The sequence below is a fragment of the Syngnathus acus genome, chromosome 5 (assembly GCF_901709675.1).
Source record: "Syngnathus acus chromosome 5, fSynAcu1.2, whole genome shotgun sequence".
In the NCBI taxonomy this organism is placed as follows: domain Eukaryota; kingdom Metazoa; phylum Chordata; class Actinopteri; order Syngnathiformes; family Syngnathidae; genus Syngnathus; species Syngnathus acus.
The window spans coordinates 12,249,665-12,267,956 of NC_051091.1; the positions used below are offsets into that span (position 1 = coordinate 12,249,665).

At 42.5% G+C, this 18,292-nt stretch overlaps 1 protein-coding gene across 2 annotated transcripts in view; it reads right to left on the bottom strand.

Annotated features, from left to right (window-relative positions):
- The window catches only part of cacna2d2a (calcium channel, voltage-dependent, alpha 2/delta subunit 2a), a 102,718-nt gene that overhangs the window by 28,542 nt on the left and 55,884 nt on the right, over nt 1-18,292 (bottom strand). For both annotated transcript variants that reach the window (XM_037251058.1, XM_037251057.1), the window contains exons 5-6: nt 11,178-11,222; nt 7,721-7,859 (exon numbers count right to left, since the gene is read on the bottom strand). In XM_037251058.1, coding sequence (XP_037106953.1) covers nt 7,721-7,859; nt 11,178-11,222 — 184 coding nt within the window. The remainder of the gene's footprint in view (nt 1-7,720; nt 7,860-11,177; nt 11,223-18,292) is intronic.

Here is an 18,292-nt window from a genome sequence, read left to right on the forward strand (position 1 = left end):
GTGTGTGTTGGAGGGGGGGCATGCCACCTCTGCATTTACTTCGAGTGGGTGAGTATGATTTAAAGGATAAGGTCTTAGCGGCTTAACAGCATCACATCCAAATCATGAGGTCAGATATATTGCATCTTCTTCTCACACACACACAATGAAGAGCTTTACTGTGCGCAGTTACCATTAAGTTCAATGGCGAATGCAATCGGGTTTTAATGGGCACCTGATTAAAACGGAAACTGGCTCGGCCGATGAAATACGTCACTCAAATCACTTTTAGTTGCAAGGCACATGAACCCAAAAGCTCCAATTTGGCTCAGCCGTGATCATTAGCAGCTTCTTCGAGGCTTTTCCATTACGGCTCACTCTTTGGCAAGCTACTCAAGATAACTTTAGTCACTGTAGAAAGATGTAGTAAAAGGATTTACATCTTTGGCGTAAGTCAGCTTGATCAATCAATTGCAGGTGATATATGTGCATCTGAACTTTCCTATAAAATTCTCTGAAGAACACATTTTACATCCAAGCCACACCAGTGTCAAGATTTCACTGATGCTTATTTCCAGAAGATCAGAAACCTGAAGCTCACGTTTCAATTTCACCTGGTCCACGCATTTCTCAGGCAGCGGTCAGCCAGTCATCTGATTAACACGTGTAAAAGTATTATCCTTTAAGCAGCAGTTATCACAGCCTGCGTGCTGTCAAGTCCCAGCTGGTCTCTTATCTAAAGAGAGCCACAGAGTCTGAAATGATAGCCGTCCTACACTGGCCAAGGGCAAAGAGACATCCCACCATTGCTGTTTAAACTACGTTGACTTATAGCATTACAGATGTGATGTCTTCCATATTCGGCCTGTGGGACATTTAATACAAAAAAAAAAAAAAATTATATAATATTACAGAATATTATACGAAACTGTATTGCATTATGTAATTAAATTAAGTGAAATAGAATAATTTAGAATAATTTTTATTCACTTGACTGAATAGAAATGAACGATTCCAATGAAACCACCTGCAAAATGTTCAGCAAGGATGCCGTTTGTGTGCTCTTCCAGTCAGGTTGTGGTCAGCTCATGTTTCTGTCTCAAAAACACACACCGAGGTGACTGTTTATCTTCTGGCTAAAATAGGTCATTGTATGCAGCTATGAGCTACCTTTGCTGTCAGTCCACACACATAAAGAGGAGGCCGCTTCAGGAAAAACAGGGCGAGCCGGAGATCTGACAACGTAGTAAGCTAATTCTCTTTGATTTATTCAGCCAGGATATGCCCTGACTTCTCTGGACAGTTGATAAAAAGACAAATTCCCCACCTGGAGGGTGAATTGCACGTTCACCCAGGCACACATGAAGTGCGCCGCCCCCTCCTGCCATGTGCGCTATCTTTAAAAGGTAATTCATCAGCGCAGCGCTCCCCTGACATTTGGAGCACCCTTGGCTTTGCCCCCTTTTATGCGGCACCACGCCACAAAAGCGTTAAGCGAACGGGATTTATGGAGCGTCTCCGCTTGAGATCGTTCTTCAACACCTCTCGTCGCCTTCCTTTCCGTGACCGCCACCCCCTTCCTTCCTTCTTATACACATTATTCACACTGATATATCTGAGATAAAGAGCCATCCAAACAGATATGCGCCTTATGCTCCGTATTAATATAACATCACACAAATAGCTGCATGAATCTGCTGTATTCACAGAGCACGGCGTGGTGTAATATATCAAGAGAGCTGCACACACAAAGTGGGCCCTGCTCACAAATCCATAACGGTAATGGAGCTAAAGCTATTAGCCCAGTCACTAAGGAAGAGTCGGGGCCATTAGCCGCTGTAGTAGTTTACACGTGGAGACAGCTCTGTGTTGTTTACGTCGGTTCACGTGGACACGGAGACGGCTTAATTTCAACCTCACGATAAATATTTCTGTCGACTCCCCCGACAGTCAAATGGCTGTAATTACGGTAAATACGTAAAAACACAGGGAATGAATACATTTCACCAGCCAACCACAATCAAGTCATTGTTGACTCATGTTGATGGATATCTTAAAGAAAACACGTTATGCACTTTCTTTCACCATTTAAAAAACACTTTCCAGTTTTTTTCTAATATTCTTTCCACAAAATACCAGAGGGATCAAGAATTATAGCATACTTGCACCAATTTTGATGAGCTGCTGAAGCTCCGTGGGACTTCCAGTAAAGATTGATAGTTTTGAGAATCAATAATGAATAGTTGACAGGACATAATCCCTAAACTATGTTCCACTGTGTATAAAAAGTCCTCAAAGAACTGAGTGAGAGCTTGAGACTGCACGTGTTTCTTCTCCTTGTCAGAAACCAAAGCTGCAGCGCTTTTAGCTTCTCATTAATACGTCACGGAGGAAAACAGGGTTTCAAGATACTAATCTCACGGGAGGATATGTTTACTTAATTTGCCACACACCTCCCAGTAATTCCTCCAATTAAAAAAAAAAGAAGCACAAATAACAAAGTGCCAGTTGTGAGCCGGTTAAGTGAAGTTTCCCATTTTAATTAGTGTGCAGGTAAACGATAGTGCCCCTTCAATGGCCACAGCTGCAGTGGTGGATGAGAAGACTTTTTGCTCACCTCGATTTGGTTTCAAACGTATTTTCTCTACCCGTCTACTTCCATCACCCCCTACGACGTAGGTTTAATTCTGGTTTGATGCTAAGAGGGCTTGAGTTGTATCTCCAGCGGGGCGTGAGCGGCATGACAGGGGAGGAGGTTTCCTCCAGAGCCAGAGGAACCCGCGGCGTGCCAAACAAATATACGCTGCCAGCCAGCACACTAACTCGTCTCATTATCGTGTTTGTTTTTTCAGAAACAATGCTGATGTGCATGAAAAAAAACAACATATTTTTGTCTCCTGAGATACATTGCGGTCGACAACTTGTATGTTGTTTTCCCCCCAAGCTAATCAAGCACCACTTTGATTCCAGTGCAATGGGCAGTTCTATACAAAGGGGCATTTGCGCCGTTGTGGCAGTGAACACAGCTTGCTTGTTTTCCAGCCAATGGACGCGACTCCCATCATTCTCTTTAAATTCAGGGCAGGGGGAGGAACAAACAATCTTTGACATTGGGAACATAATTAAATTGTCATTTTTCACGAAATTCAAATCCATTGCATTGGTATTTTGTTATTCACTGTGTACTAAATATGGCCGCACAGCAGTATATATGGAAATGTGCTTTAATAGCTCAAGCCTGGTTTCTCGTAGGCACATTTTAGCAGTTGTCGGCGCATTCCCGACAATCACGTCGATTGCGGCGCCGGCAAAGTGACAACCTGACATATTGTATTGTGCTACTGGAAAGGGCGCCGCATGCAGCGGATTTAGACTTCACGTTTAATGACAGTCCGCATCCAATGGGGGTGGCCTCGCTTTATTCCCCGCTGAGAGCTGTGACGACTTATTGTCATATAAAACATTCTTGGAGTCAGGCGCTATCAGCACTGTACACACAAACGTCAGCTGGGACAGGGTCCTGTTAATTCTGGCAGTTCTATGTATGAGGAAATGTATTGTTTTATTGTATTTCATGTTTTAAATGATGTAAAAGGCATTTTTATTAATCTCGTGATTATTTCATGTACCACTTATCACTTTGAGACTCACTTCACTAGACGCTGTGATAGCGAAGAACATCAGCGCTATTCAATTACGAGACACTAAGAAGTGATTGGAGGCCATGCCTTTTATCGAAACAATTTCAATATTTGGAGTGTTTGGGAGGAGAAAAAAGCTCAAGCACCCAATCGACTTTTGGCTGCAATTGCAGTAAAATCAAGCCGAAGAATAATAAGAGATATTTTTTTTTTGCACATTAACATTAGCTTCGGTGATTGTTCTTTTGCATTTACAAACTGATTATGTTGAAGATGATAAGCGCGCTTGTCTGTAGTCGTTTCCTGGCTGCGTCTGTAACAATCACACGGGGCAAATAAAAGCCATTTCTTGCATTTGCACTTATCTATCGTCGTGGCGTCCACTCGGTCGTAAGCAAACAAGACGAGAAGGAAATTATGAATGTTTGACCCGAGCTAATTAGAAAGTTTGCAGGCTCGGCAGCGGGAATGGGCGGCGGGATAATGAATCATAAAATGGTTCATTACTGCGCTCAGGGAACACTCTCCATCTCAATAAATGGACACAGGGCCTGGCAGACAAATCAAACCAGGACGCGTACGCCGCCTCATTTAGGATCACAATGAAAGAAAAGGGAGAGGGGGGAGAAATTCCCTTGCTCTAAATGGTTTCTATTATTGAAGTGTCTCATTGGTTTCACTCTCTCTCACTTCAATTCCTTCTATCTTTTCCCTCAATCACTCCTTCCCTCGCTCTCCGAGTCCACCGTCACACTCAGCCGTTTGCCTGCGACCTGTAATTTATACTGTTGTGTTCAGTCCATTTACACACTGCATTAGCAATATGTGCTAACTTAGTAGACCAATTGACCACTTTGCTTAACATCTTGACTTTTAATTTTTTTTTAAAAAATGAGGTAAAATTAAAATAATTTTTTTTGCTTCAGTGTGCATTTTTTTGGGTTTTAAAATTCTTGCCAATGAGGTTTTATCAATAAACAAGGATCATATATCTTTTGTTCTAATTGTGGTTGTAAGTAAACTGGAGCCTGATTTTGCGCTAATTGTCAGCCACATGAAAACGAACAACCAAATCTCATCAAATCAAGTTACCATTTTTGCATTTTAATCCAGATTCTAAAATCCCAAAGTGGTTTCCAGATGCACAATCATTTATTTAGCAGGTAACACATTTAGACCTCTTGTTTTGTTAGGACTTTTTTGAAAAGCCTTTTTGTTTACCCCCTTGATTATTTCAGTACTAAAATCACCTAAACTCGAGCACACCTCTTCATAATGGACTTGGCCCGTACCCTGTTCTCCAATTAACAATCGCAGCCCAGCAGAAGGCCCCAACGGGAGCAAAGCAAACTACACTCATGGTAAACAATTTTTTTTTAAAGCCTCCTCCCTCAGAGCAGAAGCTAAACACCAATTCCACGCGCTGCAGCGCTCCAGTCCTGAAGTCACTAGCAGGCTCAATCATAAGGCCTTTATTCTCTGACTCACATCTTCAGTCGGCGGAAGCAGAGCTGCCACAAAATGGCTGCGGGAACAATGTCTGATTGCTCTATTGTGAGTTAGCCGCGGCCTCTGACATCCCCCCCTCAAATCACCGCCTGCACAGCGACTGTCTCTTTCTGACAAGATGTGTCTGGAGACACAGCTGGGGGGGCATTGTTACAGACAGGTGCGCTACGTTCCTGTTTCACAAAGATGGCAACGACCTGAACAAAAGCCAAACGACAGAAAGAAAATGACTGTCAGTCTGCATGTTCTCTGTCTTTTTTTCTTAGTGATAAAAAAAAAATGTCGAAAGTTGATGACAGACAGGTTGCCATTTGTCCATTTGGCAGCTGCATAAAAAGGTAAGGGCATCATGGTGACAGGGAGGGGAGCCCTTGTCCATGCAGGGCAGGTGTGAGTGACAATATGTCACGTACAATCATGTTAGGATGTAGAAAGGGCAGTAGGCTAAAGCTTAGCTAACATATTCCATGAGGAGTGAAGAGCCATTTTAAAATGTAGACGTCCGTCGCTGTATCCGGCCCGTGCTTACGACAGCATTAATTCAACAATGCAAGCGTTTCCCGCAGTGATTAAACGTGTGCTGCTGTATTGATTACAATACATGCAGAATGTAAATGTGCCCTGGCCTGCACATAATATTCTAGATTAGAGGATCCACATTTTGCGGTTGTGCTAGATCAGGGGTTGGGAACCTATGGCTCGCGAGCCAGATATGGCTCTTTTGGTCACTGCGTATGGCTCACGGACAAATCTGACATTTGTTTACACAATTGAAGTCATAAATAATTTCGTTATATTATCAAAGTAAAAAATAGACCCACTGAAATCAAAATGTTAAATTAGCTTTCAAAATATAAAATATGATCACGTTTGCAATCCATCCCATCTGTTTTCTACCGCTGAAATCCACGGTTGCGTCCTATCAGCCAATCCCAGCTGCCCTTCGGTGTACAGAAGAGTGACGCCAGGTCGGATAAAAAAAGCGTGATTTTTATTGGACAATACGGTGCCTACGGGGTCATGAGAGGTAAAATTCCATCCGCGTTATTTAAAATTTCAGCTAGCTAGCTGGTGTGTGCCAGGCAAGCAAGAAAGATGGCGAAGAGAAAAAAAAAAGACGATTACCGAATATTTCTGAGTGAGTGGACCATAGAATTTGCATTTGTAGAGAGAGGAGGCTCTGCTACGTGCCTCATATGCAATGACAAAATTGCATCAATGAAACGCTCCAATATCAAGCGCCACTTTGAGACACGACATGCTACATTTGTGACCAAATACCCAGCTGGGGACAGCAGAAAGAAAGCGTGTGAAGAGCTCCAGAGGAAGGTCCAAGCTCTTCAACAGCAACTCCGTGTATGGACCAGACAAGGTGACTTTAATTCAGCTAGTTTTGCTGGCGCATTAACACTTGTGAGGAACGGAAAGCCATTCACGGATGGCGAGTATTTCAAAACATTTATGCTTGATGTGGCTAATGAACTTTTTGACGACTTCACGGATAAAGAAAAGATACTCAAACGGATAAAAGACATGCCTCTGTCAGCAAGAACTGTTCACGATCCGGCCATTATGACTGATGAGAGCCTCAACGCCTGCATGAAGCTCAACCTCAACCGGACTACAAAGCCATCAGCAAACTGATGCAGCCCCAGAAGTCTCATTAATGGTGATTTTTTTTTTTTCCTAGGCTTCAATATTAAAACGCTATTAAAAAGAATACATTAGTACACTCAAAAAATCATTGGTCTTAATTAAAATACATGCATTGTATTTAGCCTATCTTTTTTTTTTTAAATGGTATGGCTCTCACGGTAAATTATTTTTTAAAAATGGGCATTTATGGCTCTGTCTGCCAAAAAGGTTCCCGACCCCTGTGCTAGATAGTAGCTTGTAGGTGGTAGTTTTTGAGACTTTTCTTTTTTTTTTTTTGCCTTGGGTTGCAAGCAAAAATTTCAGTTACGGACTATGGTGGAAGCTAAATTCTAAATGAAGCATTTTGCCAGATGGTGAACAATTCTTCAAAAAATGTTTGCTTTAAGATGTTCATATAGCTGCTTTCCACTCCCTGCTTGTAGGTAGTAAATTGTAACAAGTCGCACTAAATTGGAGGGAGCAAATTATAAATATTAGTGGTTATGCCACAGTATTTATTTATTATTTTTGCATAACCATTTGGCTGGCGCTGGAAGCTATTATGTAGCTTGTGGGTAGCAATTTATAAGTTGCTTTTACTTTTTGTGCCAGATAGTTAGAAAGTGGTTGCAAATCATTATTCGTGCTTTTTAGCATGTAGCTCAGAATGATGATTTGTTGTTGTTTTTTTAATAAGTAAGGGGATGAGCACTTAACTGTGTACAGTTGGCCTCATAAAAAAAAAAAAAAAAACAGTATGGCAGAAGTCACGTAGCACGTTTATCATTTTTAACCCCGTGGGTTAATTCCCAGGCAAGGAAGTCAACATTATGATTAGCATCTATTTTCGCTATGACAGAGAAGAGCAATTTAATGTTAATGAACGGAGTTAAAAGTCAGGCCGTCTCCATTAAAGCATCGAGCGGAGCGCTAATAACGAATGCTCGGATGCTTACAGCCTTTGTAGATGTCGGTCGGAATCTGCACGGCGCTGGATGAGTAGTTGACCTTGTTTTTGAAATTGGGATCGTCCACAAATTCCAGCTCCAGAGAAGTTGAGCTCTCCAGTGGATTTTCCTCTTCTCCGTCCTCCGTCTGCACACATACACAAGACAAAAATCAGCATACAATACAAGCAGGCAGATACAGCAATATGTGCAAATATGGTGACATATTCTGTCAGGGCCCATCTGTGCCTCTGGTTCTGCAAACACGGGCTTTTGTTTGGAGTCTATGCCGCCACATAACAAATACCGTCGTAAAAATAGACAACCCTCTGCTTGTAACATTGAATCAACACTGCTTAAGTGCAGTTTCTGCTAAAAGAGTACCAAAATTACTGACCCATACCACTTTTTGACACCTCGTGGAAGTACGGTAGCATAAGAGCAGAGCTAGATCCATTGATCGGCCATTTTGTTTGACCAAAGAGCCAAGTTTCTCAATAGTGGTGCAATTTGCATGGTGACTAAACTGTTCAAGAAAAAATGCTACACACATAAAAATATACCGTAATTTTCGGACTATAAGTCGCGGTTTTTTTTCATAGTTTGGGTGGGGGGGGCGACTTATACTCAGGAGCGATTTATATACATATATATGGGTTTTTTTTCACTTTTTTGGGCATTTTATGGCTGGTGCGACTTATACTCCGGTGCGACTTATAGTCCGAAAATTACGGTATATTTTTTCCTTAACCCACTTACTCCTAAGCTGAGCAGGTTTGCCTTTACCTAAGGTTGAGTTAATTATTTGTGACCCAGGTTAATAATTGGATTTGAACTCTTAGAACTGTCCATTAGTACACCATGCTGCCCCACAAAAGGAAGTACAGTTAGATTTAATTTGATATCCAGTAAAGCCACTGAAATGTTTTCATAAGGCCACTGTTGACGTGGTCCGAACAAAAACACCCATTCAGTACAATTAATTCACTTTTCTGTTAAGCAACAAATGTCAGTAGGTCCATAGAGCAATTATTCTGAATTGATTGCCTGCTCCCAGTTCTTATTACGCAGCCTGTTAGAAGTACGCCGAGAGAACAAAAAATTGCCCAGCTGGAGCCGTTTACAGATCAAACCCCATAAAACAAAGACGTGGGTGGTCGGTTCACAATGGCGTCTGTTAACTAAACAACGATGAATGAAATGTGTGTGTGCGCTTTAGCTTTGAGCACGTAGATACACTCCCAAATGCAAGTTGCCCTTAGCTTCTTTTCACTCATTATTAGTCATCCCCCATTAGCCTTCATTTGTTTAGACCAAATGCATATCTAAGAAGAAACAGATCGGATTATAACTCCTGCTTTCTTACAGGAGAAAAGCACATTATAATTGAGTTTGAATTGTTGCTGTTTATATTTTAATAAAGCAGCGTAGGTTAATTGGATCTGACATGATAAAACCTGTTATTTTTTTTGGGAGGGGGGGCTTCATTAAATCAAAAGAAGCACGTGTCCACGGCAGGGTGGTGATTGATGGGTCCGCTTTAATTGTCTATTAAAACGCAATTACAAGCTGGTTTTTTGGAATGAGCCGGGGGGACGTTCGCAAATAAAGTCACCCGAAGAAATGTCTCAAAGTGGCCATGAAAGACCAACAACCACAAGCCAGAGAAACTTCTGTAACTTGCCTTCGATGGACACACCAGGGAAATAAAATAAAATAAAATAAATAAAACAGCAGAATGGCCTGTGTTGTATGAGTCTTCCATAGAACTTAAACGTCTGCTAAACAGAGAATGAGAACAACTATGTTTTCATCGATTGCACAATAAAATCAAAATAAGTTACTTTCTGTCCATCATAAATGAAATGTGATCTCAGTGGGTGACTCATGGGAATTGGTTAATAACATCAGCACCATGATGTTTGTTGATTACGCAGCTTGACATAAATTCTGTCAATGTCAGGCAAGGAAAAGAGTCCCCTACCTCTTCCCTTCATTCTTTCTTTAGAAGAGTAACAATCATAACTAACGAAAGCAGTATCTGATTAGCAAGTGAATAAATGCAGGCAGCAAAGACTGATTGGTTCATTTTCTTCAACCACCTACCACCTGTTTTGCGCAAATCTTAACCCAATTTGTTTATTTTTTTATCCCTTCCATAAATGTCTGAAGAGGCCAGAGATGACATTTGGAAGATTCTTCCCTTCCTTCATTAACAGGTGTTAAGCTTAAGTGTGTGTCACTGTTTGTGCAGTGTGTGTGTTGTGACAATAAAGTGGGTATACACATACTGATAACCGGGTCAAATATAAGCATTCTGGACAATGTCAGTAAAGGGCTGATAATCAATGCCTTGAAAAGATTATCCTGAGGTGTGTGTTGTAAGAGTGATTTTTACAAGCTACTGCAAAGGCACTTTTCTCTCTCAATGGGTCATTGCGTGCCAAATGTTTTATGTGTCTTCCTGCTGCAACGATTCAAAAGACCAGGATGGTTATACAGCACACTTTGCTGATTATCTGATAATTGCATACGGACATCACATGCTTCTTCATCATACAAAAATCCTGTGCAATAATTCACATAATAAGGAGTAAAGTGATCAAAGGAGCAACAGGAAGGGTAAAAAGGCACAGGACAGGTCGCAGAGATACTTACTTGACAGTCACCTGAATTTCACCCCACTGGTGAAGCCTTAATTGGCGGGGCTGACGAAGTCCCTGGGTGGGCTACTACGGTTTTCACAACCTCTGCATGACTTCATCCCCTCTAGCTTTGGGCGAAGGCGGGGTCAGTAAAGTAAGGGTCACGGGTGTCTCGCACCGAGTATATGCCGCGTTAATGATGACTGATGCTCTCCAATTAGATGTGCTGACAGGCCCTAAAGTGTCGTGTCATTAATCAAAGTGGTGGCGGATGAAAAGAGAATTTTGCAGCATGATTTATGACTCCTTCACCTCCCCCTTCATCCCCTTCTGTTCAGTTCCGTCTAAACATTTTTGGGATTCATCAAACTTTAGCCTGGGATATTCAGGTAAACAAACAAAAACAGCTGTGTCAGCAATACCCAAAACAAACACATGGTAGTTAACCTGTATGGCATTTGCTGCAGTGGAACAGGACATACTATCATATGACAATTTGAATTCCAACGGTCTTAAGCATCCCTCTGATTGTTCGTAGGGTTATGGTCAACTACCACCCACTCGCAAATGTTTGAAATAAGGCCTTGGGGAAAACAGCCCGAGTCACATGCATGCACGTAGGACGGGCCGTCGTTCTGCTACACTGCCTCACCACAAAGCAGCGTCATCGCACTAGGGACGGTGCTCACTGATGGCAAGATGCAGGGTAAGGGGGCGGGACTTTAGGTTGGTTCGTTGGTTGGTTGGTAGGATTGGGCAGGCAGGCAGGAAGGATGTTGGGTAAGAGGGGAGGGGGTTAAAGCAGTCCGTTCTGTACTCACATAGTCTGAATCCGCTTTGGAATCGTAGTATGAAATGGCATTCTCCTGTGCAGAAAAGAAAGAGTGAAAAGACAAGCTGATGAGAGGAGATATAGAGGTGTCTATATCCGCCCCAAGTCCTGGAAGTGGGTAAGCAAGGAGAGAGAGAGAGAGAAACGGTCAGGGTTATATTCCATCATATACATGCGAGAATATAATCGGCATCACAGAACACAGCAGGAGTAGTGTGATGTGCAACGACAGAGAGGTCGCTGCTTAGGACGCCCCCGGAAATAGATGCAATGTGTTTGGCAAGTTAATGCCATGAATGTTGAAACAGTGATAGGGACACTGTACAAACATGTCATGTGACACAGAGATTTGATGGTGAATGAAGCATGGCAGTTTGGATTTGAGAAACTAAGAAACTCAACCTATGACCGATAAGCGAGGTCAAAGCTGCATTGAGTTTTGGTGGATGCACTTATTAGCGTTAGCATTAGGTTTACTGACCTCAAGGACACATTGCTTTGCTTGAAGTGCGGTAAGGTTTTGAGTCATGCACAAATGTTAACATGCAACAAAAAGGCAAAACTTGGTTGAATATCAAAAGGATCATGAGGTGAAATCATGGAGAGAAAGGCGTGTCATGGTAAGGCTAGAAGATGACATCACGTCCTGGATGTCCAATAAGATCTTCTGGATGCTATGATATTTTGTGTACAAGGGCCACTCGGTTTCCAATGGCGTTGTTAGTACGCATCCTCAATTTGTACTTTTGTTGTAGTAAATGACAGGAAGTTCCTTGCGTGACCACAAAATGTCGTATGTCGGGAATATTGTAAACCAAAGCCACCCTGTGTCGCTGTAGCCTCACATTTATGTCCTTTAGCATTCAAATTGGTACTAGAATCTGCCGTTTGCGTTCGGCGAATACATTAAGTAATCAGCACCTGAAGCCCCGCCGAGCTTCTTAAAGGTCATTCGCCGGCATGGTGTCCACTTTACGGGGGAGCTAGCAGTTGACGACTTCAAGGGCACCGAACTGGCCGAGAAATGGAGGTGGTCCGGAAGTCCTGCAGACTTCATCTAAAGTCCGGCTTTCCTCTTTAGTAGCCTCTCCATTGCAAATATGGCCGCCTTGGCTCACCTCTAGTGCTAATCTAAGAGTCAGCCGTCAAACGGGTTCCTAACAAATTAACAAGTTATCGAAACCTCCAACGACACGAAACATGGGGTGGAGTGGCCTGTGGATGACGGACGTGGAAAAGGAGGGCTGACAACACATCTCCAAAGAACCTTTCCGGCTTTGTCGGAGAGATCAGGAAGGAAATTGTGAAGAGGAGGGGAAGGGGACGCCACTTCGGGGATCAGAGCGGATCACACAGGGAGTACATTGGGTTCAGTCACCGGGTCAGAATGGCGGCCGAGGTCGGGGTGATGTGAAGAGGATGAATTGGGAGGAGGGGAGATTGAGATGTGGTAGGGGGTGGCGGGGTTGGTGGCTGCCAGGCACTAAAAATAGCCTCTGCAAAGAGAGATGTGCTGGAAGAGAAAGAGAGAGACGCTGTGGCAGTGCTGTTGAGTCTGCCAGCAGGATTGATCCACAGCCCAGTCCTGTTTGGACCAGGGCCTCACTTCCAAGAAGCCCAGAAAAGGAAGCCCAAAACATAACTGGACTTTACTGTGTCATTTAGTCTTGTTTAGTTCGTTTATTACGGTGTATTTTTTCTATTCTATCTTTATTCTTGAAAGTTGCACCCCAATTTCTTTCTATTTTGCCTATCAATTTTGAAAACCCCAGATCATTACACCTATTCCAAGTTCACAGTGCGTAACTGCAGAGTTTCTCTTTGACACAAAAGTCGCTGGACTAAAACCCCATCAAGCATGTTCTTTTTACCCACTAAACAGAAGATAAAAATTTTTGCAACAGGGTGTCCATTTTCTGCGTTTTTTGCGTTAACTCTACAGGCTGACTGTTAAACTCTCTTTTTCTGTAAAGTACAGTCTATATTACACACACACACAGACACACACAGACACACACAATCCACACAAAGCCATACAAATTCGCAGTGGCACACAACTAAAATCCACACAAAGCCTTACAAATTCCCAGTGGCACACAACACGCTATCAATAAATTAAATCCATCATACTGAGTGGACTCGCAAACTCCAAATAGTAGACAAACACTGAGGGGACCAGGAGATGATACCGGCCTCGCTTCCCTTACATCACTTTTTCTTTATGATACAACGTTATCTAACTTATCTCTTTCCGCTGGTTGCTCCATCTGTCCTCCTCCCTGGGCCTTATCTCCATCTTTCCAAATACACCCCCCCCTCACTCAACAGCAATCTCCCCTCACCAATTTTTGATTTGAGCAAAAGCAGCAAGTAGTACACAGGTAAGATGCCTACTGTTGCCGTGGGAACCGACCCTCTCTTCTTGATCAAAATGTGGCTGTCTCCTTGGCAGGGTTACAATGTTTGTTTTTTTTGGCCGTCTGACCAGCTGCCTATAGCAATTTTATTTATTTTTTTAATCGGCATTATCATGAAACTCCTCACATATAAATGTACCATTAAAAATATACCCTACGTGTATATATCGCAATGTCCCGGCCGCGTGTTTGCAACATCAACCGATTTCTCAACAGGCCGACGTGGAAAGGTTTGACATTTGAGTGTGACAAGCGCTCAATCACGGCTGGAGACAGATTACAGTCATATTCGTATCTCCTCCGGACACCTGCTAATGATTTTATAATTAGAGAACACGTTCCAGCACCTTGGTAACGCTTAGGGGTGTGCGCACATGCATGCAGACGCACACACACACAAACGACACCCTTTCGCCTGGCCCCGATAGACTCGCAATCATTCCCGGCGCCAGGTTGGCTAATGGAAGCTGACATTACATCAAACACAATAAAGGATTTCATTTAGTGCACTTCATTAGCCAGCAGATACAGGCTCAAGACAAACAAATACAGTTACATACTCACAAAAAACTATCAAAGTGGTGCTAAATTACAAATTAGTCAAGTTTGAGGCAATATCATCCTGATGTTACACAAATCAAGTACAAATGGATTTCTAGGAGTGTGTTTACCTCTAACCTTATTTACCAAATATTTTTCCTCTCACTGATTTTCTCCACCTATGACATGATCTGCTGGCAGCAGCAGGATCACACAATCATGCAGAAACAGTCACATCCTACTTTTGTCACCACCCTGTGACGTATCAAAGCCAAATGGTAAGCAGAGCTGCATGGGATTTTCTTGAATGATTAACGTTAGCTTTTGATTAGTGGAACATTTTCAATGACTTGGTAGATTAGAAGGTGTTTGTGTTTAGTGGGCTCACATACACACAGTGTAGTGGTAAGTTGGAAAAAAAACCATGCCTCCAGGCTGAACACGCACACACACACATGCACGGATGCACACACTGCTGCCTGAGATGCAGAAAAACATTCACACATGACTGACATGCAATTTCAGACACACAATTATGTGGGGGCGGATCGGTGGCGCACTGGGTAGCACGTCCGCCTCACAGTTAGGAGGGTGCGGGTTCGATTCCACCTCCGGCCCTCCCTGTGTGGAGTTTGCATGTTCTCCCCGGGCCCGCGTGGGTTTTCTCCGGGCACTCCGGTTTCCTCCCACATCCCAAAAACATGCTTGGTAGGCTGATTGAGCACTCCAAATTGTCCCTAGGTGTGAGTGCGAATGGTTGTTTGTCTCTGTGTGCCCTCCGATTGGCTGGCAACCGGTTCAGGGTGTCCCCCGCCTACTGCCCGATGACGCTGGGATAGGCTCCAGCACACCCGCGACCCCCGTGGGGACTAAGCGGTACAGAAAAGGGATGGATGGACAATTATGTGGATAGGAAAAATAAATGGAAGAAAGAAAAAGAAACATCAAATGGAGATAAGGGGGAAATAGGGTCTCGTTTCTAGTTGATTACATCACGTGTGTGCAAGAGCATGTAAAAGTGAGCTTCTTATGATGCATTTTTTTTTTCAAATGTGTGGCTGTGTGTTGAAGATGTGAAAGCTCTTTACCATATGATGTTTTTCTTTTTCTCTCTCTTTCCCCAATGCCATTTAGGGAATTTTAATTAGGTCTCATTCATGTCACTCTCATACATATTGGACCTTCGCTTATGTGCGGGGGATTGAGATGGTGGCAAAAACAAAAAATAATTGACACCCACTGAAATGCATTGGAAAAAAGGGGGGGAAAATGCCCTGACTGACTGGCCTCCAGAAACTCAACTATTTGTATACACGCAATTAAAAATAAATGTTCACGATTCACAAAATAGAGCCTAGAACGAACATCTAAATCGCTCTCTAAACAACAAGCGGAATTTTTTTTTTTTTTCCAGTTTTCTCTTTCTTTCCAGGCTCGACACCTCATTAAAAGCACCGGAATCCGTTTATGCGTCTACAGCTACGACGATAAGGAACGAAGGGCTTTGTCCCGCTGCACTCCGAAAAACGTTACGATCCCTTTGTTGCCTGACAGGTCTCGATTGAAGAGCGGGGTGTTAACGCTGATAGCATCGCTCGCCGCATTGCATGGAGTCAGATAATAAATAAATAAATAAACGCTTATAAAGCAACGGCAACGCCCCCTAAACAAGGCACAGATCTTGGGGGGAGACAAAAAGGATAACTGAATAGTTCAGATATCACTGGAACCCAAATGCAATTGTTTACATTAGGGAGAAAGAATGATTTGATCCCATATTGAATTTGCAAGTTTGCCCACTTTCAGATAATTAAATTTCTTTCAAGAACCATTTCATCATTTTTAGTCTGCATTATTAGCTGTTTGCTAACCTTATAATAACTTTTGGCTTAGCGACCATAAAAATCACAGTGTGGTGACGAAACAATGAGATCTGGACCTAACACATTGGCGACCCGTTAAAGCAGTTTCATAGGATTCACAAAACAAAATGTTTGAAACTTCCATTTCCCATGAGTCAGAAAATTGCATTATATTTTTCATTTGACTTTTGTTTCCCCTCAGTCATTTTACCGCCGCTCGACCAAAGAGTGCACGTAAGTCAGCACCCTGCCCTCTCTGTATAGGCTGCCTCCGAATGGGCCAATCAAAAATCAAACCTTGGCTAAAAGGAAACCTGTTATTTTCAACCCCGTAATCACTTCCATCAGATTCCTTGCCGTCCCTCACATAGAAATGACAAGTGAAAGGTTACTTTTGACATTGCGTGCACAGCTGGTGCACCATCTGCACCAAGGACGCGGCTTAACAAGCGCAAAATCACAATTGTGTATTCCTCCGCCAAACACTTCATAATGCCTGTAAACATCTACCAGTCACAACATTATGGCTACTTGGACAATTTCTAATAATTATGACTCGCTCAGGTAACCAAAACTGAGTCACAGCTCTCTTTTTGATGCAGTCCTGTGAGCTGATTCGAAATCTGACAGGTAGAAATTTTTTTTTCCTGAAATATCATACTATGACTGACAACACATGGTAAAATCCGCATTGTGCCAGCTTTTTATTATATTTTAATATTTGATAACTTGTTCCGACGTAGAACATTCTGGCCCAAAATCTTATTGATGCAGTCCTGTGAGTTGATTCGGAATCTGACAGGTAGAATTTTTTTTTTCCTGAAATATCATACTATGACTGACAACACATGGTAAAATCCGCATTGTGCCAGCTTTTTATTATATTTTAATATTTGATAACTTGTTCCGACGTAGAACATTCTGGCCCAAAATCTTATTGGCATTGGGCTATTTGCTACCCTGCTGTGACTAGAGAGGGAGGGGTGAGGGGGGTTCGCAGGTTCAGCCTTTCAAATAACATTTCATGGTTGTTGACTGTGTGTGAGAGAGCGAGAGCGTGTAGAAATGTTAAAATCAAGGAAAGCAGCGGCACGGCTTGCTGGATTTCTCTTGCCTATTGATCGTCATCTCCTGCGAGGCAGGGTCATCGATCGACAGGATTTAGACATGGGTGGCAGCTGGAGGGTCTATACTTGCATCACAGTTGGCTAAACTCACACTGATACCGAAACTTTTCTCTTGGTTCTATTCATGACAAGCTTGTATACTCAATATTTGCTACATGTTGACAATCAGCCCAGTTAAAACGGATATTTGACGTCTATAATCGTCAATGTTAAACGGGGTACACACATTTTCCACTGCATTTCTACCTTTAAGAGTTGCACTTCAAAAAATTCCAATAACTACTAACAATGGAGATGAAAATGGCCTCTCCATATAATTACCATAGCAAAAGGATCTAAAGTCTGCAGAGAAGGCTTTTGGAATAAAACAAAAACAACATCTTAACCGTCTAGCGGCTTGTCATTTTCCTCAGGTAGACAGTTCCCTTGCCATTATTTTCTTTCCAGGAACAAAACAGATGGAAGTCCATTTTGTGTTTTGGGAATGAGCGATAACACTGTTTATGGCTTGCTTAAAACACTCAGCAGGCGGAAAAAAAAGAGAAGAAATTGACAGTGTTTAGTATTTGTGATTACAAAATGTAGCCATGTTTATCACAGTTTGAAATAGACAGCACTGCTCCTTGGAATTGTTTATATAGACTTGATTGAGGTGCTGCTGACACAACATGTTTGGTCACTATCACTCTTTTCTACATTTTTGCTGCAGGATGTCTGCGTCTCGTCTTCACATTGCGGAACTGCCGTGAACCAACTCAGGGCGCGAGGTCAAACAGGATAAAATAATTGAACAGATCCAGCAGATGTTTGTTTGAGGCAGTACAATGGATGGGTGGTTAGCACGTCTGCCTCGCAGTTCTGGGTTCGAATCTACACTCAGGCCTATGTGAAGTATGTGGGTTTTGTCTATGTACTAATGAGAAGAAGTGCTCTAGTGTCTAGAAGATGGATGAATGAGCTCATTTGGCGATAAAATCCCTTATTTTTCAGAAGAAATGTCATGACTCAGGGTGTTATTAGCAAAACGAAATTAACAATGAAACTAAGACAAACTGCTCTTTCCTTTAGATTTCACCACACTGAATATGTGACTAATGTATAGCGTTACTAATGGAGCTGGTAGCTGTGAGGAAATCGTATTAGAGTGGCCAACACAAT